This window comes from Leopardus geoffroyi, chromosome A3 (assembly GCF_018350155.1).
Source record: "Leopardus geoffroyi isolate Oge1 chromosome A3, O.geoffroyi_Oge1_pat1.0, whole genome shotgun sequence".
In the NCBI taxonomy this organism is placed as follows: domain Eukaryota; kingdom Metazoa; phylum Chordata; class Mammalia; order Carnivora; family Felidae; genus Leopardus; species Leopardus geoffroyi.
Window position 1 is genome coordinate 67205483 of NC_059336.1, and position 25619 is coordinate 67231101.

The window sequence follows — 25619 nt, forward strand, 5'->3', positions numbered from 1 at the left end:
CCGCCGGCTACCGGCCCGAGCGTTCCTGCCTCGACCAGCCACGGAGGGAGCGCAGCAGGCCTCTTGCCATTCTTGCCCTGGGGTGCAGGGGCCCCGCGCGGCCTGCCAGCCCCTCCCCTCCTCACGTCGCCTGGCGCCCCGAGGGGGCGGGGCAGGTCGCGCACGGGCCGCTACGCCTCTTGCGCCCGCCCCAGCGCCTGTCGATTGGCCGCTGGGGCCAGTGTTCCTCCTGCGCAGCGCACCTCCCCCCAGATTTCCCGCCAGCAGTCGCCGCGCGGTTAATTCCGAGCTTCTAGGCGCTGGGTCTGACCGAGCGGTTGGGCCTTGTCGGCCGTCGCTATGTCGCGACAGAGCACGCTGTACAGCTTCTTCCCCAAGTCTCCAGCGCTGAATAATGCTAACAAGGCCTCGGTCAGGGCCTCAGGTGAAGGCGGTGGTGCCGCCGCTGCTACCCGGGCCTCCGCTTCTCCCGGCGGGGATGCGGCCTGGAGCGAGGCCGAGCCTGGGCCCCTAGCGGGCTCTGCGTCGCCACCCGAGGCGAGGAACATCAATGGAGGGCTGCGGAAGTCGGCCGCGCCCGCGGTCCCCCCCAGGTAGCTTGGTGTGTGTGTGTGGGGGGGGGTGCCGAGGGCGGGGGCACAGCGGCGGGGCGCAGGGAGCCTGGGGAAGGGAGGCTTGCTTTGGAGGATTGCGGGGTGCGTAGCCAGGCCTTGGGCTCGGAGGAGGTGGGGCTGTATACTTGGCTTGAAACAGTGCAGGGGTTGAGTTCGTAGCCTTGGCGTTAGGGGGCGTATATTGTAAACAGGGCAGCAGGAAATTGGCTGCAGGAAGAAAGGGGGGGGGGGGAGGAGACGTGCAGACTTCGGAGGAAGAGATGTGTTCCGCCAGGTGGGAGGCCGCGGTAGAGATGGAGTGCAAACTGGTTGGGGTAGCTAGAAGAAAGGGGAAATGGGAGCGTTGGGGGTGGGGCGGGAAGAGAAGGGAGCTTTGCACGCTCCTTGCGGGGTGCGCACCCAGGGCGGGGGAGGGGGTGGTGTTTGCCTGCGGCGGGGGAGGGGTGGCGGGAAAGAGGAATGTCTGCGGGGAGGATGAACGCTTGCAGCCCAGAGGCTGTGGGGGCGCGGCAGTGACTGGGATTCGAGGAGGAGGTTCCTCCTTCAGAGCTGGGATAGTGAACTGGGGGCCATTAGACGTTCGGGGAACACACTTTGATGCTTGATTTGAGCCTTGGACGCCTAGACTTTGGGGGCGATGGGCCCTCGGCCTGCTTGTGTGGGCTGTTGGGGAGGTGGGAGTGGGGGTGGGCCACGAGCTGTGTGCGTCGGGGGTGTATCACGTCGCAGACCGAGGGGTCCGATTGGTCGGAAGGAGAATTGCAGGGCGGGGTGGGGCGGGGCAGGTGGGGGGGGGGGAGCAGAAAGTGCTGGGATCCGGCTGGGTCATCCCATAGGTAGGGCGAACATACACCAACAAATGAAGAATTTAGAAGCCGTGTTAATTTTGACACACGTGGAAGTGTCGTGTGGAGTTGAAAAAGATGTTATGATACAGTGTCTCTTTTGTTGACGATTCCATGGGAGGAGGGGGCACTGTAATTTTTTCGCAGTTGAGAGTGAGATTGGAAAGGCCTTGAGCTGGCCCTGGACAGGGATATACCGCCACGATTGTGGGGAATCCGGCCGGGAGGTGTCCTAGCTCTCCGAGCAGTTCGGTGCTGTTCCACGGCTTGGTTGGCCTTTTGTCGGAGAAGCGGCGACATTTTGAAAAGCTCGTATTTGCTGTATCCCAGGTATTGTATTAGGCACAAAATGTAATGCTAGCCGTTTGAAAGGATGAAATAGAGGTTAAGAAAAAAAAAAAACCAACTCATTCAAGATTGAAGTGTTAGTGGTTCTGAGTAATCCAAATGTCTTTAGTTTTAGGTGTCCTACAGATTGTGAGGTCTAAGTGTAATTATAGTGTTACCTTCCTTTAAGCGACCCTTTCAGGCAGTGAGTTTATGTAGTTGTGTGAAGAGTAGTAGGGTATGCCTCTGGCTTAAAGATTATTTGGGGCTCTTTTTTCTTTCTTTTTTTTTTTTCTTCAATGTATGAAATTTATTGTCAAAATTCTTTTTTATTTTTAAGTTTATTTATATTGAGAGAAAGAGCGAGTGTTCGAGCGGGGAAGGGGCAGCGGGAGTCAGTCCTAAGCTGCGCTGAGCCGGATCATGACCTGAGCCGAAGTCAAGAGCCCAACTGATGAGCCACCCAGGCGCCCCTTGAGCTTTGTTTTTGAGAAACAGCAGACACTAGAGCAGTTCTTGAAAAGGGTACTTTACTCATCAATTTACATTTATAAGGGAAACCTCCATTTGCAAAGATGTCTCCAGCTTTGAACCAGGAAGAGGAAAGATAACTAAAAGTGGATAAAACGTTTCTAATGGAGATGGTTCTGACTTAAATCTGCATAACAATCAACCCTTGTTGGGTGTTCTTTCCCTGGTACCCTTCAGTACCTGTCCCTCTCCCCACCCCTCCTCCATCTTTCTTTTGTCTTTAGCTGCAGATGGTATTTAAGGTGGTAACTTGGAGCTATCTCTGGGAGTTAACTGTTTCCCTCAGTATCTCCAATGTATGCAGGAGGTGTACATGTTAATAAACCTCAGTTTGGTTTTCTTTCGTTAATCTTTTATTACTGCGGGTCTTAGCCAAGAACTCAGAAGGCTAGAGGAAAAACATTTTTCCTCCCCTAAGGTGTATCTTCCATAACATTGTTTTTCATAAAATTTTTCATCATTCAATGTAAGAAATGCATAAAATTTTTCATCATTCATTGTAAGAAATGTGTTATAATGTTTATTTGAACAGGAGTTGACTATTCTTGCATCCATGCTAAAAGGACGCATTTATTGTGTGGTTGTGTTTTATGTATTGAAAAGTACATGCTCCTTTTTTTTTTTTTTTTTTTTTTGAGGTCTGAATTCAGGAGACTTGTAAAAACATGACACTGTTTACACTTGACCACCTGCTAAAGGGACTGTTTCCAGAGTATTCAAGAAAGATCAGCATTTGATACTAAGCTTCTAAAGAGACTCCAGTATATAGATTTGACCTTCATTCAACAAATGCCCATGTACCTGCTCTGCCAGGCACAGTATTAGGCATTATGGGTCCAGGATACAACCTTATATAGAACAAGCAAAAGAGTAATTCTTAGAGTAGGAGCAGAGTGTATGAGCTCTGTGAGCTTTGGTGAGGGGAAGAGAGTATATATGACAGGGTAGGCTTTCATCTCTTCGGGGTGAAACCCAGCAGACAGACAGGAGTTAGTCAGGCTATGGTGGGAATGAGGGGGTGTTAGGAAGCTGGTTCAGGAAGAAGGTCCAGCAAATTGTGGATTGAAGGAAAGGAGACGTGAGCCTTTGAGAGGTGTGTAGGGGTTCAGTCATGAACCCCCTTTTTCTTTATTTTTGACTAAGATAATTGAGAGAGCTGTAATACGTATGGCTTTTTAAAATTTGAGCACTTTAAATCTGGCTTTTTAAAATTATTATTACAAATCTTGGCTAGTTTATTTTTTACAATCTTATTTCAATGATAATTGTCTCTCTTTGAAGTGTATGCCCCATCCACATTCACAGAGGAGACCTGGCAAATCTTCTTTAAGCACCCTTGTCTGTACTAGTTGTAAGTCCTTTCCTAAGAATTTTCATAGTTAAATGTATTTGTAGATAGCACTATACTTTTCCAACTAATATGACATCCATATAATATTACTTATTGTAAGAGAAAGAATTCTAGCCCTTTTAAAAAGTATCCTGTGGACTCAGTTTCACAGACCTAACTTGTTTTAATTGATATAATTAAAACGGGTATTTAAAGATGCTCAGCTTGTCATAATTTGGTCTGTGGGAGCCTCTTGTGAGCTGACTTTTACAACTTTTTAACATTACCTCAGGACTTTTGAAAACATTCATTCTGATGACCCTTCTCCCTCCCTGCTCTAAGGCATGGAATTAAGCTGCTCCACAAAGAACCTGTTTTTGTTTTTTTTAAACTTCCTTTAGGTTTCTTTTCTGATCCTGTTTAGAAAATAGTAGACACCAGTTTGAATGACAGTTTATATGGTCACCTTAGATCCTTAGTGCATAAGTGATGGGTAACAGTTAACCCAAGCTGAAGGAGAAGGAAAGGGTATATATGGGCAGAGGTGTACTGGTAGGGGGGTAGGTCTTGTAGGGGCCTTGGAATTAGTTGCTCTGATTACTTCTCTTTTCTCAGTACTGCATTTAGTTATTTGAGGGTAGAGGAAGTCTGCTCTAATGGTCCACCTTGAGAGTTAGGTGCAAATACTGGTAGCTGATTTCTGAAGTTGGTCTGAAAGTGCTTTTGTGTTATATGCACATATTTTTGTTTGACATCTTTTATTGTTTATAGAAGCAGATTCTAGCAGTGCTTTGGTACCTACTGAATTTTTTTTTAAGTAGATAGCTCAAAAAGTTGATTATAAATTTGGGGGCACAATCAGTAATTGACAACAAAATTATGGACCAAAAGGAAAGCAAAAATGTGATTTTTTTTTTTTAAAGCATAGTTTTAAAGGTCTGTTCAATATATATTTAGCTTTACTAAGTCATTTCTCAGTTTTAGTTGTATGAGTTTTGTTTTTTGTTTTTTAATAATTAGCTCTATGCCCAAAATGGGGCTCCAACTCCTGACCCTGAGGTCAAGAATTGTATGCTGTACAGACTGAGACAGCTTGGCACCCTAGTTGTATGAAGGCTTTTACATTTATTTTTCTGAGCTATCTGGTTTTCCTTTTTTTTTTTTTTTTTTAACACTATCTTTAGAATCTCAAGAATATTAAACACTTAAGATATATTAACATTTTTGGGGTGCCTGGGTGGCTTAGTGGAAAGAGCCTGCAGCTCATGATCTTGGGGTTGTGAGTTTGAGTCCCATGTTGGATGTAGAGATTACTTAAATAGATTTTAAAACATTTATATTAACACTTTAAAAACATATAAAGTCATAATTGGATTAGAAAAATTTTTTAATGTTTATTTTTGATAGAGCACAAGCAGGGGTGGGGCAGAGAGAAAGGGAGACACAATGTAAAGCAGGCTCCAGGCTCTGAGCTGTCAGCACAGACAGAGCTCAAGTGGGCTTGAACTAATGAGTTGTGAGATCATGACCTAAGCTGAAATCCGGAAGCTCAACCGACTGAGCCACCCATGCACCCTATTTAGATCTTATTTATAAGTATATAGTAAGATATCATTCCAGTATTTATTTTGGCATTTCACCTTGGGCTTTAGGAAGAGCCAATGTATTTTACATTGTAATGAAATGTTTAAAATTTTTTTTTAACGTTTATTTATTTTTGAGACAGAGAGAGAGAGCATGAACAGGGGAGGGTCAGAGAGAGAGGGAGACACAGAATCTGAAAGAGGCTTCAGGCTCTGAGCTGTCAGCACAGAGCCCAACGCGGGGCTCGAACTCACAGACTGTGAGATCATGACCTGAGCCGACGACTGAGCCACTCAGGTTCCCCTGTAATAAAATATTTAGATGTGAGGTGACTTTTTGGCCCAGATATTTTCAAATTTGATTTGCATGGGGCTAAAGATTCTTGTTAATACAGTTATATGAAAAGGGAAAAATGTTAAGATTGTCAGAAAACATAGCCAAATATTAAAATACAGTTAATACATGACTGTTGGGCAAAGTTTTAAGTAGAGCCAGTGAAATAGGTGGATGTGATTTTCATAGGGTTATCAGGCTTTTATAAAAACCAGTGTATGAAAAACTGGCAGGTATTCAAATTATAGCATATTTCAAGATTGCATTATATTTCCATATTTAAAAAATTTAAGAAAAAAAAATTTTTTTAATGTTTGAGAAAGAGACAGTGTGAGTGGGGCTGGAGCAGAGAGAGAGGGAGACTCAGAATATGAAGCAGGCTCCAGGCTCTGAGCTGTCAGCACAGAGCCCGACACGGGCCTGAACTCAAGAACTGTGAGATCATGACCTGAGCTGAAGTCAGACGCTTACCGACTGAGCCACCCAGGCGCCCCCCCACCCCCACATTTTTTTTTTTACATTTATTTATTTTTGAAAGACAGAGACAGCACAAGTGGGGGAGGGGCAGAGAGAGAGAGGGAGATACAGAATCTGAAAGCAGGCTCTCAGTGACGCGTGGGACTCGAGCTCACAAACTGAGATCGTGACCTGAGCCGAAGTCGGATGCTTAACTGACTGAGCCACCCAGGCACCCCTATATTTCCATATTTTAAAAGACAGGATTTAGTGTTGGTAGGAAAACCTGAATATTTGCATGGATTAAAATATATGTTCCTTTTATTTTGGTATTCTTTGGAAACTACACAACTGCTAGAAATTTTTTATTTACTTATTTTGAGATTAAATTTTTAAAATTACCTTTAAACAATTGGAGTGTACCCACAAAATTAATAGATTTAATAAGAACTCTGTTAGCATTTTTTTTTTTAATTTTTTTTTTTTTCAACATTTATTTATTTTTGGGACAGAGAGAGACAGAGCATGAACGGGGGAGGGGTAGAGAGAGAGGGAGACACAGAATCGGAAACAGGCTCCAGGCTCTGAGCCATCAGCCCAGAGCCCGACGCGGGGCTCGAACTCACGGACCGTGAGATCGTGACATGGCTGAAGTCGGACGCTTAACCGACTGCGCCACCCAGGCGCCCCAAGAACTCTGTTAGCATTAAGTGAAGAAAATTTTTAATTGAAATGTTTAAAATACCTAGTTTTATTACACAGTATACAACAGTGTATTTTATTACCCACTTAATTCTCTTTTTGGCTGGAAACCACTGTTTCCTGGGCTGGAGTTTTTAAAATGTCATTTTTAGCATTAGTAGAGGAACAGTGCATATTACTAAACATTTTAGCCTTAGCATTTTATAGTTTACTGCCAATTCCTAACAGCAGAAAAGTTAGATTGTGTGTAAGATTCTTTAAGTATAGGGTTATATTTAGGGTATGGTGATGTTGAAAAACAATTTGAACAGTTAATTTTAACTTTACAAATAAGGAATTTATTTCAAAACTAGCTTTTTACGCTTTTTTTCCTCCAGTAAGTATGGCTATCTGCCTTTCAAGATAAACTTAAAGATATTAACAATTTTTAAGTTAATTTATTTATTTTGAGAGAGTGTGCATGAGCAGGAGAGGGGCAGAGGGAGAGAGAATCCCAGGCAGGCTCCTTGCTATCAGTACAGAGCCTGACATGGGGCTCAATCTTACGAACTGTGAGATCATGACCTGAGCCAAAATCAAGAGTTGGATGCTTAACTGACTGAGCCACCCAGGTACCCAAGACATTGAATTTTTAAATTGGTTGCTTTGGCAATTTATGTTTTCTAATTATTTTTGAGACCTTTGAATACCACTGTACAGTTTGTTTTACAATTTGCACTACATTTGTATAAATGGCAGTTAATAACTTGAGTCTTACTTAGCTCAAGTTATTTCCTTTGGGATAAAACTAATGAACTTATTCATGTTAAAACAGTAATATTTTATTACATCTTAAGTTTAGGTATAAAACTAAAATTTTTTTTCATGTCTTTGGGTCTCAGAAACTTGAGTTACTCTTACTTGAGGATAGAAAGGAATTTTCAGGAGGCAGGTGTGGCCATGTCATTTTTGGCTCAAGAATTTTGATCTAGTCATGACAGTTTTTCTGGGATCCCATAAGAAAACTGAGATTCCTGCAAGTGCTCTGTTGCCTCATACCAGGCAAAACAGAATTCCACTGGATTTGAGACATCCTGTTCCCTTGAACTTCAAATGTACTACCAAGATGGGGCACCTTGGGTGGCTCAGTTGGTTAAGTGTCCAACTCTTGATTTAGGCTCAGGTCATGATCTCATGGTTTGTGGGATGGAGCCCCACGTTGGGCTCTGTGCTAACAGCGTGGAGCCTGCTCTGGATTCATTCATTCTCTCTCTCTCTCTCTCTCTCTCTCTCCCCCCCCCCCCCCCGCTTGTGCTGTCACAAAATAAATAAATAAACTTAAAAAAATGTATTACCAAGATGTGCATTCTTGTTAGTCTGTTATGCACTAACTCCATTCTTGAGAATTTGTAACTTTTATAAATGTTTTTTTTAACGTTTATTTATTATTGAGAGACACAGAACGTGAGCAGGGTAGAGAGAGGGGGAGACACAGAATCTGAAGTAGGCTCCAGCCTCTGAGCTGTCAGCACAGAGCCTGACGTGGGGCTCGAACTCACAAACTGTGAGGTCATGACCTGAGCCGAAGTTGGTTGCCTAACCAACTGAGCCACCCAGGCGCCCTGAGAATTTGTAACTTTTATAAGACACAGATGTAATGAAACAGCTGGTGTCCAGTTCAGCCCTTAGTCCTTACCCTGCATAACTCTGTACACACAGGCAAGAAGAATAGTTGTCTTTAATTTCACAAATCAAGAACGCTTTTTTTTTTTTTTTTAAGATTTTATTTTTTAAGTAATCTCCATACCCATTGTGACGCTCGAACTCACAACCTTGAGGTCAAGAGTTTCATGTTCCACCGACAGCCAGCCAGGCACTCCAAACCAAGAACACTTTGTAAACCTCGCTCCATAATGGTCAGGCTCAGGGCTCATCTACGTATACTGAATAACTTCAATACTTGGGGAGGAACTGCCTCAAACTAGCCAATGATGGGGTTTAGGCTTAGCTACAAACACACCAAAACCTTACCCGAGTCTCCATCTTTTAAGGGATTTAAGTGTCTTTGAGAAGGGCAGCCAGGCTTGACAGATAGGTATCCCGACTGGTCCCCCTTTCAGAAAAATCTGCTTGGATAACACAATTTGAAGCCTGATGTCTCAAGACTATACAGAAATACGCTTCATGAGGGGAGACATGTTCATTGAAATAACATGTATTTGCTCTTTGGCCAATCTTGTAAAAATTATTGCCACGGTTCAGACTCAGAACTGTTAGTGTCTTTACAAAGACAAAAGATGTTTCCTTCCTTTAGCAGCAGAAATAAAAGTCCAGCTTTAGGGTAGTCCCAGGTACTTTGGTACAAAGGCTGTGTGGTTAGTGGCTACCTGGCTGGAGTCAAGGGAAAGACTGCTTGACAGTAGGGAGGCTTGTAAACAAACCATTCTGCACAGCTGTAAGGGTCTTTGTCTCCTGTTAATGGATGTTAGTAGCCAGGAGGCACTTAATAGTGGAAGTTTGTTTGAAATTGTACAGTCACAGCTTCCTGTTAAAGATGACTTATGTGGTGAGCTTGATGGCAATATTTATAGATCTTTGCTAGAGTGTAGGTTGCTCTAGATTTAAGAATGCACATACTGTAAAGGCCCTTGAGAAAAGTCCCAGCTGAATCATGCTGTTGTTTTTCTCTTCTAATTGTCTAGCCTAGGGATTTCCATATTCACATTTTTGAAGAAAAGGAATAATTTCGTTATTGGGTCTGAATACAGTGGCCCCAGGTGACTAACGGAAGCTATTCTAAAATGTTCCCTGTTTGTCATACTTATTTTACTTTTGCAGTTATTCAGTGAAATCTTTAAGCAAGTTTAGAAAATCTTGGTGTATAGTACCTGAGCAGAATTTATCAGCTGTTGTGGCTTCCTCATCACTGAGGGACTGTGCTGTAGTCTTTTAATTTTTATATTTTAATTTTAATTAGTTAACATACAGTGTTATGTTAGTTTCAGGTGTACATCTGCTGTAGTCTTTTAAGCTAGATTTTTCTCTCCCTACCCTCTCCTCCTTTCCCTTTCTCAGGAAACCTTCAGGACCAAATCATTTTGTTAAGATTGAATTTCTGCTTTTGAGTCTAAAGGCATATGTCCTCAATACTTCAGGGATGTTAGGCACTTTACTGACATTTTCCATAAAACTAGATTTTTAGGAGTGAAGGATAGTAGTGTGCTGGGTAGCTTTTGGAATGTGTGGAATACATAGGAGCTTGACTGGAGACTGATTCCAAGCAAAGTCTAATGAGGTAATATTTAATATCATTAGCAAATTACATAGTATGCTTGGTATTTTATTAATAGTGTGGGTCAGGTCCTGTTCCTGATATATACTATATTGTGGTATGCAGGCATTGATGTGATGCATTATAACTTGGAGAGCATGTACAATGAGTCTTGTTGTTAACATTGTTATTCTACCAGAATTCTGCTATAGTTTTTAAACTTTGAATGATTCTGAGAAGTAGTTTCTCACCTTAATACCAGAATTCATTATATTTGTGTTTGTCTTAATAGTTAAATAATAAGCATTGTGATATTTGCTTATGTTTTTAAAATGACTTGAACATCTGGTTTTTAAAAATCATTAATTCTAGGATTTTTATGCTTGAATATTAATGCCAGAATTCATAGGAGTGTTAATGATACCTTCCTTGGAATTGCTTTTATTTGTAGGTAATTGCCTTGAATGCAACTTAACCAAATATTAACCAAGTTATATATTTCCTTTTGGCAACAGTTCTTGTGACTTCTCACCAGGTGATTTGGTTTGGGCCAAGATGGAGGGTTACCCCTGGTGGCCTTGCCTGGTTTATAACCACCCTTTTGATGGAACATTCATCCGCGAGAAAGGGAAGTCTGTCCGAGTTCATGTACAGTTTTTTGATGACAGCCCAACAAGGGGCTGGGTTAGCAGAAGGCTATTAAAGCCATATACAGGTAAGGGAGTCCACTCTGCAGAATGTTTGTGAGAGAGAGTGTGCAAGAGAGCAAGCACGCATGCACGTGAGCACAAGTGTCTCCGTCTCCTATACAGTGAAATTAAGTGTATTTTATGCCAATAAATTTCAGGAGTGGCAGGAAATGCTTCCAGCATGGGAAAAGGATAAGATAGATGGGGAAGATATAAGATGCTGTAGCTGGTCTTCAGCAGGTTTGTTGCATGGAGTGGAATTTTTCTGTCTTTTCAGTTGACTTATGGCAATATCATGCCTTTAAAGGGAAAATGTTTTCATGATTAGATCTCATTTGGACCAAAATACCAAATTCAGATATGAAAAAGGTAAATTGACAGTGTCCTCATCTTCAAGGGTCCAAGAGAAAGGCAATGCAGTCAGGATATGTAGCATATAAATCAGTGTCATTCTCTAGGACAGATGGAGATGCATGCTTACCTGGCCTTCAAAATCCTCACCTATGATTACGTCTGAGGTGAGTTTTACATCAGATTTCTGGAACCATAACTTTCTTTTTCCAGGCCCAGCTTTTTTATGGTCCTAGACATCAGCAGTCCCGCCTGTGGGGCCTCACTTGGGCCAGGTGCACCTTCTCAGTTTCTTGAATTATATAGTGCATGCACATGATGTTCGCAGGATTCAGTGCTTGTACATACACTTCATGATGAATAAGTCCTTATCTATTATCCCCAGACTCTCCAGGCTAGGATGTTGTTGAAGTCAAGTGTTTTGGAGTCAGAATAAGGGTCAGTTTCCCAGGAATCTCTGGGAATCATGCCTTTTGGTCCTAGCACCGCTCATCCTGCAGGGCAAGGAGAGCATACTGAAGAAAGTTCAGTCTGCACAGAAATCTGACCTGCAGGACAGAAAGAGAATCTGGAAATTTGGTGCTGTCTCCTGCACTAATTTGCTGTATAATCTTGGCCAACAAAGCAACTCAGATACTATTCACTCATATATAAAGTGAGAGAGTTGAACTAGATGACAAATAAGATCTTTTCCTAGGACTGATTTGGAGATTCTAAACAAAGCTTTGGCAGTATGACTTTAAAAATACCAAAAAATTTTGCATTTACGTTGTCATTATTTTGTAAAGGCACCCTCTGCATACTGCATTTGGCCCTTTAAATTTCTAAATCATTGCAATAGCGTGGATGAGGAAAAGTAGGTCTTTAATTTTCTTTTTTTTTTTTTTTTTTTGGTCTTAGGATTGTAAAGTAGTTTGCATCAGGGTTTTTCAGGGAATGATGTCATTAGATAGCTGGGGGATGAGTGCAGCTGCAAACAAGGCACTGGAGGAAGTTAGGAGCCACCCTCCAATGGATTTTGATTATCCTAACTTTGTAGTGTTGGTGCAGCTCTTTAGAAAAATGAAAAATTGTACCTTTATTTTATTTAGGCAGCTCATTAAAGTTGCAAATTCCATGACACTTTAGCATGTACTATCAGTTTTAGTATTCAGTAGAAAGAAGGAAATAACGCCATGTTTGGAGCTTTCAAATGTAGACAAATGCAGGTTTGTTTTCTAATTATATTTGGTTAGAAGAAAACATACATTCCTAGTTTGTGCCATTAGATTTGTGATCTTCTGCATCTGATCTTTTGCTCAGTGGATAGTGTCATTTAAAATTATAGCTCTTTAAATGCAAGGAGTAAAGAAAGAGTTTTGCTTGAAAACAAGACAGTTTAACTTTAAAACAAAAAACATTCACAGTCTGAACTGGGGTACCCATCCAAAATATTAGTATCCTTACCAGTAGAGGGTTTTTTTTTTTTGTTTTGTTTTGTTTTTTGGTTTGTTTTTAATATATCCTATTTAACTTAGGGATAAACTTAGTATCATAACTCCATTTAACTGATGGTGTAGTTTTGGCCTTCCTGAAGTAATAAAAAAAGGGTCTCAACACAAACACCTTTTATATGTCATGCCTCACCTGAAGAGGAGGTGGGCTTTATCTATTTAGGGCCACTTCCCAAGAAATTAGAAGAGAGATGAAGTGGTCCTGGATGACCCCACAGTTAAGGCAACTTCAAGGAGGTAAAATAGGTAATTTAAGTTTCACTGGTAATTTTTTCCCTGAGAATTCCTTCCTTGTAGGCTTTCCTGGTCTATTATCAATCAGAAGAAATGGGTCATTAAATTAAAAACTAGATTCTCATCATTCTTGTTCATTAGGACAGGTGTTGTAGGTTGAGTCCACTACCCCACCAACAGGTCCTATTTATAAGAATAAGATTTGCTTAAGAAATATAAATTAAATCTAAATGTAAATTTTTTAGGTTCAAAATCGAAAGAAGCACAAAAAGGAGGTCATTTTTATAGTTCAAAGCCTGAAATACTCAGAGCAATGCAACGTGCAGATGAAGCCTTGAATAAAGACAAGATCGAGAGGCTTGAATTGGCAGTGTGTGATGAGCCCTCAGAACCAGAGGAAGAAGAAGAGATGGAGGTGGGACATTGTTAAACAGTCAGTTGTTACTTCTTTTGGGAGAGTGATGGAAGGAGGGGGTGGATATGCAAAGTGATGTTCTCTTATTTATATGTTGTTTGCATATATATACACTTTAATATTTGTACACATACGTCTGTATTTCCTCAGGACTGTAGGTTAAATTAGATTAGAATCTCAGCAGTCCTTTTGCTTAGGTTTTACAGCTTCAAGCCTGGTGGAGGACACATCGTGTAAGAGGTAGAACCATTTTTGGTAACAAGTAATGAGCTCAGGACAGTAAGGACATGGTGACAAAATTGGTCATGGTATCTGGTAGTAAGCCTCTATAGGAGGGTGTGGTCAAGCCCTGGTAATTAATTGCCTGGTTTTATGCGTTCATTCCTTTTTTTTTGTTGTTGTATTTTGTAAGGATGAGAATAAAGGTTAAATAACCTTGACACACAACCTGGGTTTCAAATGTTAGTGGTCACTATTTGAATTAAATTCTGTTAAGGAAGAAATAATTGGTTCATTTAAAACAAACATGGTCATTATTCTCTAAGAAATTAGTGAGCGGCGTGCTGAAGAGATTCTGTGTTTTATTCTATTACAGATAGGGAATAAACAAGTTAATCTAATGGGTATTTTAAGAGAAATGAGAGGAAAAGTGTTTTTAATCTTATGTTTGAGGTTGAGAGCAGGGATCATAACATTCATCAAAGGTTTAGAACTGGATGGTAATACAGAAATCATTTAGCCTCCTGTGACTTTATGTATGTGGGAGATCCACGATAAGTGAATGTGCCGTGCCCAAGAAGATACAGCTGGTTTGTGGAAGGGCAAGGACTAGAACCAGTAGAGATTGCTTACTGCTTTCTTAACCCTTAAGAATTTATAAAGTGGCAAATTTCATAATACGTCCATCTGTAAGAGGAGAGGTGACCCTGGAAGAAAGATAATGGAGTTATTTAAAGTTGTTTATTTCCACAGCTGACTGTTCCTGGGGGCATCACTTTACGGGCATTTGTGATGTACGGTCATGCTAATGGGCTGCATCACTATTATATAGGATAGAACTGTCATGATAGAATCACTTAATCCTGTAATGTGATACTATTGAAGCTGATATTCTTTGAGGAAAAAAATAGTTTCTCATTTTTGGAGATGGGTTCTTCTCTTGACATAGGAAGTATTGAGAAATACTTCACAGCAGTACTGTAATTTTCCAGATTGTTTCGTATTTAAATAACTCTTTCCTTGCCTGCCAGGTAGGTGCAACTTACTCATCAGATAAGAGTGAAGAAGATAAGGAAATTGAAAGTGAAGAAGAAGTGCCACCTAAGGTGCAAGGATCTAGGCGAAGTAGCCGCCAGATAAAAAAACGAAGGGTCATATCAGACTCTGAGAGTGATGTTGGTGGCTCTGATGTGGAATTCAAGCCAGATGCTAAGGAGGAAGGAAGCAGTGATGAAATCAGCAGTGGAGTGGGGGACAGTGACAGTGAAGGCTTGGACAGCCCTGTCAAAGTTGCTTCAAAACGGAAGAAAATGGTGTCTGGAAATGGTGCTCTCAAAAGGAAAAGTTCAAGGAAGGAAATGCCCTTGGCCACCAAACGATCAACTGGCATTTCTTCAGAAACCAAGAGCACTCTGAGTGCTTTCTCTGCCCCTCAGAATTCTGAATCTCAAGCCCACACTGGTGGAGGATGTGAGGATAGTAGTCGCCCCACTTTCTGGTATCATGAAACTTTAGAGTGGCTTAAGGAGGAAAAGAGACGAGATCTCCACAGGAGGCGACCTGATCACCCCGATTTTGATGCATCCACACTCTATGTGCCTGAGGATTTCCTTAATTCCTGTACTCCTGGGATGAGGAAGTGGTGGCAGATTAAGTCTCAGAACTTTGATCTTGTTATTTTTTATAAGGTGGGGAAGTTTTATGAGTTGTACCACATGGATGCTCTTATTGGAGTCAATGAACTCGGGCTGGTATTCATGAAAGGCAACTGGGCTCATTCTGGTTTCCCTGAAATTGCATTTGGCCGATACTCTGATTCTCTGGTTCAGAAGGGCTATAAAGTAGCACGAGTGGAACAGACTGAGACCCCGGAAATGATGGAGGCACGATGCCGGAAGATGGCACATATATCTAAGTATGACAGAGTGGTGAGGAGGGAGATCTGTAGAGTCATTACCAAGGGTACACAGACCTACAGTGTACTGGAAGGTGACCCCTCTGAGAACTACAGTAAGTATCTTCTTAGCCTCAAAGAAAAAGAGGAGGATTCCTCTGGCCACACTCGAGTGTATGGAGTATGCTTTGTTGATACCTCACTGGGAAAGTTTTTCATAGGTCAGTTTCCAGATGATCGCCACTGTTCTAGATTTAGGACTCTAGTGGCACACTACCCTCCAGTACAAGTCTTGTTTGAGAAAGGAAATCTCTCAACAGAAACTAAGATGATTCTGAAGGGTTCATTATCCTCCTCCCTTCAGGAAGGTCTGATACCAGGCTCCCAGTTTTGGGATGCAGCCAAAACTTTGAGAACTCTCCTTGAAGAAGCATATTTTAAGGAAAAGTTAAATGAGGACAGTGGGGTGATGTTACCCCAGGTGCTTAAAGGTATGACCTCAGAGTCTGATTCTCTTGGGTTAACACCAGGAGAGAAGAGTGAATTGGCCCTCTCTGCTCTAGGTGGTTGTGTCTTCTACCTCAAAAAATGCCTTATTGATCAAGAGCTTTTATCAATGGCTAATTTTGAAGAATACATTCCCTTGGATTCTGACAGGGTTAGTGCTACAAGACCTGGTGCTGTTTTTGCAAAAGCCAATCAACGGATGGTGCTAGATGCTGTGACATTAAGCAACTTGGAGATTTTCCTGAATGGAACAAATGGTTCTACTGAAGGGACCCTGCTAGAAAAGATTGATACTTGCCATACTCCCTTTGGTAAGCGGCTCCTAAAGCAGTGGCTTTGTGCCCCACTCTGTAGCCCTTATGCCATCAATGATCGTTTAGATGCTATAGAAGATCTCATGGCTGTGCCTGACAAAATCTCTGATGTTGCAGACCTTCTAAAGAAGATTCCAGACCTTGAGAGGCTGCTGAGTAAAATTCATAATGTTGGGTCTCCCCTGAAGAGCCAGAACCACCCAGATAGCAGGGCTATAATGTATGAAGAAACTACATACAGCAAAAAAAAGATTATTGATTTTCTTTCTGCTCTAGAAGGATTCAAAGTAATATGTAAAATTATAGAGATTATGGAAGAAGTTGCTGACAACTTTAAGTCTAAAATCCTTAAGCAAGTCATTACTTTGCAGACAAAAAATCCTGAGGGCCGTTTTCCTGATTTGACTATAGAACTGAACCGATGGGATACAGCCTTTGACCATGAAAAGGCTCGAAGGACTGGACTAATTACTCCCAAAGCAGGATTTGACCCTGATTATGACCAAGCTCTTGCTGACATAAGAGAAAATGAACAGAGCCTCCTGGAATACTTGGAGAAACAGCGCAGTCGAATTGGCTGTAGGACCATTGTCTACTGGGGGATTGGCAGGAACCGTTACCAGTTGGAAATTCCAGAGAATTTCATCACTCGTAATTTGCCAGAAGAATATGAGTTGAAATCCACCAAGAAGGGCTGTAAACGATACTGGACCAAAACTATTGAGAAGAAGTTGGCTAATCTGATAAACGCTGAAGAGCGGAGAGACGTATCATTGAAAGACTGCATGCGGCGACTCTTCTATAACTTTGATAAAAATTACAAGGACTGGCAGTCTGCTGTTGAGTGCATCGCAGTATTGGGTAAGACTTTGAACAAGTTTATTCCTAAAGCTTTGGTTAGTGATGCGTTATGTCCTAGTTGTACATTAAGATTTACATCCATTGGAGAGTTGCCACTGAGGTGTGAACATAGATAACAAGGTATATACGTCTTGATGTGTGTATGCTTGCCTCCTCACTAGACAAAATGACTAGTTTGTCCATAGCAATTTAAGTTGTTCACTTTTTGGCCTTACTCAGTCTTGAATAATTGAACAAAAGATAAAATATTTTTAGTACTTTTAATGAGGCAATGTGTTTCAGATCAAATTTCCTTTACAGTGGAGTTTTTTAGTATTTGATACTGTTTTAATTTAGTCTAACAAAAAATAGCTTAAAAAATCTTGGCCCATCACTTCTTAATTTTAACTTTTGCATCCTTTCTGTATTTTCAGTGCATCTCTTTTCTTTACATGCATATTTCAAGATTTTAATCTTTTTTCTTTTAGCCCAAATTATCACACTTTCTTTCCTGCAGTTGATTTCTCAGAGCCCTGATTTATAGATTTGTAATTTGGTAACCTTTTCAAAAGCTTAATATCCTTTTTCTTTAAATTTCATGGCCAACTTATTTGGAGCCCTTGGTGTTTCAGTTTAGGTTTTTTCCCTGTGGTTTAAAAACACAGTAACCAAATTTGTAACGAACTATTTTGACCTGAACAGGCTGTCCAGAATTGGCATCCTTTTTGTGCCACATTTTTTTATTTTTTAATTTTACAGAGAGAGTGCATGCTAGCAGTAGAGAGGGGCAATGGAGAGAGAGAATCCCAAGCAGGCTCCATCCACGTTCAGGGACTGGATCCCACGATCTTGGGATCACGACCTGAGCCAAAATCAAGAGCCGGATGCTCAACCAACTGAGCCACCCAGGCGCCCCTGTGCCACATTTATTCCTTAAACCAATACAGCTTTGAATAGTTCAGTGGGTAATTTAAAAAAAAAAAAACAAAACTTCCCTCAGCACAGGTATTCAAAATTGTGAATTTATTCTTGGTTGTTTTATATTAGGGGCACCTGGGTGGCTCAGTTGGTTAAGTATCGACTTCGGCTTAGGTCATGATCTTAGGTTCATGGGTTTGATCACTGTGTCAGGCTTTGCTGATGGCTCAGAGCCTAGAGCCTGCTTTAGAATCGATCTTCCTCTGTTTTTCTGCCCCTACCCCACTTGCCCTCTGTCTCTCTCTCTCAAAAATAAACATTTAAAAGAACTTAAAAAAAAAAAAAGATTGTTTTATATCAGTGTGCCTATTGTGAAAATATTCTGCTTCTAAGAAGTGTTAGCTCCAGGATTAGATCAAGTAAAATAGGTCAGTATAGCATTTCCCAGTTGTATCCCTTAGCTTCCCCTGGCATTCCTCTGGTCTGGATGTTAGGGGACTAAGTCTTTTTGAGATTGGATGAGAAGTGGGATTTGGGGCCAAAAATGAGAGTTCGCTTTTCATTACAAATGCTATAATAGAAGACCCCTAAAACATTTAGGCTGATGACTGGTTTTAGGTTATTGAATGCATTAACAAAGCATTTTATGTATTCTGGAGTGCCTTTTAAAGAAAAGAAAAAACACTATGTCTAAAAAGCAAGTAGAACATACCACCACCCTCCAGTGAGAAAGTGTTTGTTTTGTTTAAAAACAATTTTTTTTTAACGTTTATTCTTTTGAGAGACACAAGACAGGGTGTGAGCTGAGGAAGGGACAGAGAGGGAGACACAGAATCCCCAGCAGGCTTTTTATATTAATTAGTTGGGTCTTTGTGTTTATCAGACCTCAAAAATCAAGCCTCACTTTTACCTTAACAGATGTCTTACTGTGCCTGGCTAACTACAGTCGAGGGGGTGATGGCCCTATGTGTCGTCCAGTAATTCTGTTTCCAGAAGAAGACACACCCCCCTTCTTGGACCTTCGAGGATCACGTCATCCCTGCATTACGAAGACTTTTTTTGGAGATGACTTTATTCCTAATGACATTCTAATAGGCTGTGAGGAAGAGGAGGAGGAAAGTGGCAAAGCTTATTGTGTGCTTGTTACTGGACCTAATATGGGGGGCAAGTCGACACTCATGAGACAGGTAAACTGACCTTTAAGGTTTTACAACAAAGTTACTTGTACGCTTTAGGAATATATTACATATTTAGGTCCTTTTCCAAATAGCACATGAATAACAGAGTTCAGTCACTAGAATACTAGGAAACAAAGGAAAAATGTATTATAAAACAGAATTGTATTCACTTCATCAAATGTCTGTCTGATGTACAGGAAGCCTATATTTAAAAAGGCTAGAAAAATAAAAAGGCAAGGGAGATTTCAAGTGGTCTTTATAAACTTTGACTTGACTGGATTCATTTCCTCTGAAGGTAGGTGTATTCATAATGAATGAAAATGTTGCAGGTTTGTCCTTTAATTAGACTCATTTGTGGGAATCCTTATAAAAAACCATGACTGACTTGTTCAGATAGGAAAGCAAATAAAATTTATGACCTCGAGTAACTGTTGGAAACTGCTTTTAGGGAAGACAATAAATACATAAGGGGTTGGCCAGCCACTGAGCTAAACCATGATTTATATTTTTTAAAGGGTTATAAAAAGGAAAAAAAATGTGACTGAGACATTTGGCCCTTGAACTGAAAATGTTTGCTGACCCCCTGCTCTCCTGTATAATCTTATACTTACGGTCATCAAATTTCCTAACTAGCAAGGGACAGTACGGTTCTAGTTGATCAGTTTTGATTTTTTTGTATTTTCTGTCAAGCTCTCCAGGTGATCTTAAAAAATGAAAATGGGGTGAGCTTGACAAAGTGCAGGAGGATTCCATCCTCCCAGGTTGATTTGGTCTGGAATTGCTTCTAGGCATCAGCAATTTTAAAGAGCTCCCAGGTGATTCTACTGTGTAGCTAGCCAGGGTTAAAAATCACTGATGTAGTGGGTTCAGACCTCACAGGCTGAGGTTTTCAAGCCAGTTAGGCCCAAAGCCTTTTGCCTTCTCTAGGCTTCGCTTTGCCTTTTAGGAGTGCCTGAGTCCTACCATAATTGTTCTTTTGTTCTTATGAAAGATAATGTTTATTAGCTTGGTGTTGCTGTCTTCTGGATATGTATAGATGTGTATCTGTCTATGTATCTATGTTTTTAATACCAATTAGAAATGACCTTTTCCTCCATTTACAGGCTGGCCTGTTAGCTGTAATGGCCCAGACGGGTTGTTACATACCTGCTGAAGTATGCAGACTCACACCTATTGATAGAGTATTTACTAGACTTGGTGCCTCAGACAGAATAATGTCAGGTGAGTTTTCTTTTCCACCTAAGGCTTTATTATTTGACAATTCATTCTGTGTTTTAAGTGATAAACATATCTGCCTTCAGATATATCAGACATCTGATGAATTTGACAATTCATTTCTATGTTTTAAATGATAAATATATCTGCCTTCAGATATATCAGATAAATATATCTGCGTGCATAGGAGTCATTTAAATTTGATGTTTTTCTTCTGGAATGCTTTCAGACATTTGAAATCATTCTATTGTTTCAAGAATTGCATGCGTAATCTGTGTAAAAAGATTTAAGCTGGGTAGCTCATGGATTCAAAGAATATGAACCTTAAAGATGAATGTACTGTTTTAGGATTCTTAAAGCTCTCCTTCACATATGTGTGTGTTTTAGGTGAAAGTACATTTTTTGTTGAACTGAGTGAAACTGCCAGTATCCTTACACACGCAACAGCACATTCTCTGGTGCTTGTGGACGAATTAGGTAAGACACTACAATTTCCATTTGAAGCCTATTTTTAAAACTTTAGTGCAAAGAATTACTTTTCTTGAAGATGGTTGACAGGACAGTTCTCTAAAAGAATGCACTCACCTTTGCGCCATAGACCATAGTTGGAGATAAGAGATTGAAGAGATAATGTGAAAAAGTTCTCAGTATTAAGAGATCTCAAGCCTTGGTAATTAATTTATCAAAATATGGATATTTGAGGAGAAACCAATAGGACATTTCTGAAGATGACTGGTACCTGAACAGTATGCTTTAAAGAAATGCAGCCCACTCCAAGGGCTGCTAAATGAGACCAGACCTATTTAGCTAAACAGGGCCTATTATTTGGATGCACTAATTGATGTTACTGTTGTATCTTGGTTTTTTTCTTTTTTTCTATTGTAAGGTAGATCGCTTTGGGTATTAGGCAGATACATAATTTATGCATATTTTACTTTCATAGGAAGAGGTACTGCAACATTTGATGGAACAGCAATAGCAAATGCAGTTGTTAAAGAACTTGCTGAGAACATAAAGTGTCGTACATTGTTTTCTACCCATTACCATTCATTAGTGGAAGATTATTCTCAAAACGTTGCAGTGCGCTTGGGACACATGGTATGTGTAAATTGCTTATGCAAAAGGTTAGATTTTTGAGGGAATCAAGTCAGGTACTTCCATTACTAGCACATGAATATAACGTAATAAAATAATTTTTCTTTTTTAGGCATGCATGGTAGAAAATGAATGTGAGGATCCCAGCCAGGAGACTATTACCTTCCTATATAAATTCATTAAGGGAGCTTGTCCTAAAAGCTATGGCTTTAATGCAGCAAAGCTTGCTAATCTTCCAGAGGAGATTATTCAAAAGGGACATAGAAAAGCAAGAGAATTTGAGAAGATGACCCAATCACTGCGATTATTTCGGTAATTATACTTGGATATAATTTTGCCATGCAGCCAACCTTATTAAAACCATAAAGGGGGATGGTTGATGTGAACTCAATTTTTTTTTTTTTTTTTTTAATTTTAAGGGAAGTTTGCCTGGCTAGTGAAAGGTCGACTATAGATGCTGAAGCTGTCCCTAAGTTGCTGACTTTGATTAAGGAATTATAGACTACATTGGAAGCTTTGAGTTGACTTTTTGACAAAGGTGGTAAATTCAGACAACATTATGATCTAATAAACTTTATTTTTTAAAAATGACCATTTTTCCATTTTCTTTCTAGGAAATTAAACCCTTTTAATTCTTATCTACCTTCTACATAATGGTTATTGAATACTCCACAATATATTAAGTCTAGATGTTATGGTACATGCATACACTTTCAGGCTGTTTATACCCACTGTCACCAATACACATAAATGGGGGAGGGGGAGCTATGAAACTGTATAGGGCTGTATATATACTTGTCTCAGCTTAATGCAGGAAATTGTTTTTAATTTCCAGCAGTTTGTCTAAACTGTTCAAAAAAAAACTATGAACAGAGTTCAAATACAGGACTGTTTTGAAGAGACTTTCTAAAGTGTACTTTAAAACATAGTAGTTTTTACCTTTCACAAAACTGAGTTACAAGAATACTTTTGTTTTACAGTGCATCCCTTCCTAGGAAGTCTCATTAAAACACTCACTTTCTAGGGGTGATTTTTGAATGCTGCACAGGGAAGGGAAGGAAATAATAGTCTTAACTTTTCTTAAAGGATACCAGAAACATTGCTGGATATAATTTAAGATTAGTGTTTTCTCTTTCATAGAAAGAACGTACATACTGGGACATGAGTACAGTTACAGCAAGTCTAGGTGTGCTAACAAAACAGGGCACATTCAAGTACAAGAAGATTTGCTTGAAATTAAAAACAAACTACATGAGATTAAAGCATTAAAATCATATTTCTCAATCTGAATACATGTTAAAAAAAAAAATCAAAAGAAACGCAGAAGTGCTAGCTCACATTTTTACCATATTACAAAAGCAATTGGTACCCATGTCCATAAAGGCAGCAACAAAGCTGCTTGTCTATTGAAGAGTACTACTGCAAATTGGACTGCATTCAATGCTAGTTGTAAAAACACCAGCTTTTTTTGAGAAGTTGGTATCTGTACAAAATTGCAGCTTATTTCTTCACTTCTGTCCCTTCAAAAGTCTTTACACAGTAATGCTAAAACACCCAGCTTTGAGATCCTGAGTCAATATATTGCCACTTTCTTTTTGGTAGCTTGAGCTTCATAGTGTCAACTGACCTCGTGTATCCATTTTTAATACAGTCTCTTCCTGTAGCATGGGCAAATATTTTAAATCTTCTTCCAAAAAAAATGTTTTAAGTTATGATGTTAGAATGGCAGGACTTTTTCTTTAGGGAAGGAATTCAGTTGTGCTGCAATGTATTAGATTCTATAGGTGGAGCAGAGTCATATAGTGTATCTGTATCATGTGTAGGCTCACCAGCTAATGTACAAGGATTAGACAGTGTTCCAGCACCACAGTCACAGAAAAACCTAAAGCAAAATGAAAACCCAAAAATTAGGAAAGTGAGGGGGAAAATAAGTGGGTAATAGACCAAGTAAGTGTGCTACATACCTATCATGTCTAATAAATTCTACATCATGTCCCTGATGGCACTTCTTAATGCAGTTCACACATATGGCATTTCGATCTGTGGTGTTACAAGTGTGACATCTAAAAAGCAAAAGCTTACATTATTTTTCTTGAACATGAGATTTCCTCAAAACATGGTATTGCACCCTATGACCTTTGGTTTACAAGAAAAGAGGACCAAAACCATTTTGTGGCCCCATGCCACATTAATTCTGCAAAAGGACTTAAATGTAATAAGTGAATCTCCTGTGTCTTCTGAGAAAAGCCACTGATTTGCAATTTAACCTATCAAAGTCTGTATTGAATCAATTTGGGAGAGAAGGGAGTCAAAAACCACTCAGTGACTAGGGTATATGGAACACTTAATGACAGCTTTACTTTGAAACTCCTAGGCAAACAATATAAGCGTTGTGTTCCATCTTTCTAGTGATAGGAATAGTTACTGCAGTATTATATTTTCATATTTATGGTCCCCAACACACAATCCTCAAGTAGACTGACCACAGAACTCAATGTGGACAAATATAAAGTTCGCAGTTATATTTTCTTTCCATTGGCAAATACCCCTTTTCCTCTGCCTTAAGAGAAAGAGATCTAAAAATGTTAGGTATTGCCAGTTTAGAAAACACACACACACACACACACACACAGAAAAAGAAAAATCACGAACTCCCCCTTTCCAAGACTCAAGTAATTTAGAAATATACCTGTAGAAATCATGCATGGGATAGCTGGTATAACTTGATATCTTATATAAACATTGGCCTCTACTAACAGCCTTTTCTATGGCATCTTGATTGTTCATTATTTTGTTGTCTGTAATAAAAGAAAAAAATAAGTAAAATTCTAGAGGACAAAGACAAAATATAGAACACTTAAGATAAAAATAGATGATAGAATTAAAGAAGAGTCACTTTTTAAGATCTTTAAAGAAGGCTAGCCAATTGAGTAAAACACCTTAAAGGATTTTCCTTGTGTAAGAGATTCCAACTGTTTAGAACAACCTGAAACTTAGAAAATCGGTGAGTTGCAGTCTTGGTAAACAGGAAAATAGGTCTTGGTAGACTGACAAAGCAGTCAAATACCAATGGCTTCTGATACCATTATTTTTTTCATGGCGTATTTTCTATATTTATAGGCAGAGCAGACTCCAACATACCTTTCATTGTCACATTAACACCAGATGCTAAAAATAAGCCTCCAAACCGGTTGTTAAAAATCTGATTGCCTTCTAGTGTTGCAGTCGCATGATTTGTAATTTCAATACCTGAAGTAAAATTTACAAACAGTAGATACATCATCACATTATACAGTTTCCTAAAAGAAACCTGCACTACAGCAAATAAAAACTAACAAGTGTATTAACTCTTAATATGTAAAGAATAAGATGAAATGTTAGAGTCCTTGAGAATAACACTTATTTTCCACTGTTACTAGTCCACTCTCCTTGCCAAAGTGAGCAATGCTACAGATAGTTCATAACTTACTACTTTCTTTGCTAAGAGGATAAATGCTCAGAAGTATGGTGAGGTAGCCATTAGTTATACACATGAAGAAAAAAGGAGCTGAATGGTTATTTGGGATAAAAATAATTGTCATCTTCATTGGCAAAAAGTTGAAATATATGCGTAATACTTTGTGAGACCAGAGGGCTTGAATTTGTCTGTAGTACAAGCCTGCATTCTATCCCAATTAATGTTTCATAATTACTACCGGACATTAAGAGAGACATTTCTTAAAAGTTGGGCTTAGAGTAGAAGAATCCAGAACTTGGATTGGGTACTCTAATAAGCGATTGTAAATTGATAGGCATTCAGCCACTTTTGTAATACAATTTACACCTTTAGTTATTAAGCAAAAGAGAATAGACTAAAAATCAAACACTTTATAGAAAACAAGCTACAGGTAACAAAAGAAAATACAAACCTGCAGCAAATCCATCAAATATTCTGTTTTTCCTTAAGACTGGATGACTATTAGTGCTGATGAGAACACCTGCTTGAGCATTCCTGAAAATGTCATTTTCCTCAAGGAGACCTATAATAAAATATTTCCTCAGATTAAGACTAATGCACACAAGTGTTACTAGGTGTTTTGGTGGTATTTAAGTATTCTTTTAGTTTCTTATTAATTGCATTGTATAAAATTCACAGGACTAACTTTTCAGCTGAAAGGAAAGTTTATTAGTAATTCAAAGGAATGTAAGACTTAACTGAAAATTGCCATGTAACCATACTAACAAATAACTGGAAATCTCATGGTAGCAGGAACCATGTGCAGTTCATTCACCATTGCATCCCCAG

The 25619-nt window shown here is 39.7% G+C and overlaps 2 protein-coding genes across 3 annotated transcripts in view; one reads left to right on the plus strand and one right to left on the minus strand.

Annotated features, from left to right (window-relative positions):
* Window positions 1–204: 204 nt before the first annotated feature.
* Window positions 205–21925, plus strand: MSH6 (mutS homolog 6). Of its 2 annotated transcripts, none has more exons than XM_045445969.1 (10): window positions 205–593; window positions 10488–10687; window positions 12985–13154; window positions 14405–16949; window positions 18765–19033; window positions 20128–20245; window positions 20627–20716; window positions 21183–21337; window positions 21447–21646; window positions 21754–21925. In XM_045445969.1, the coding sequence occupies exons 1-10, from the start codon at window positions 340–342 to the stop codon at window positions 21833–21835; spliced, it is 4083 nt and encodes a 1360-aa protein (XP_045301925.1). In that variant the 5' UTR covers window positions 205–339; the 3' UTR covers window positions 21836–21925. The 2 variants fall into 2 exon arrangements, with proteins under 2 accessions (XP_045301925.1, XP_045301926.1); XM_045445970.1 differs by lacking the exon at window positions 205–593 and adding an exon at window positions 831–888.
* Window positions 21892–25619, minus strand: part of FBXO11 (F-box protein 11) — an 84253-nt gene continuing 80525 nt past the window's right edge. The window contains exons 19-23 of the mRNA XM_045445971.1: window positions 25243–25353; window positions 24476–24583; window positions 24024–24132; window positions 23299–23397; window positions 21892–23216 (exon numbers count right to left, since the gene is read on the minus strand). Coding sequence (XP_045301927.1) covers window positions 23087–23216; window positions 23299–23397; window positions 24024–24132; window positions 24476–24583; window positions 25243–25353 — 557 coding nt within the window. The 3' untranslated portion in view covers window positions 21892–23086. The remainder of the gene's footprint in view (window positions 23217–23298; window positions 23398–24023; window positions 24133–24475; window positions 24584–25242; window positions 25354–25619) is intronic.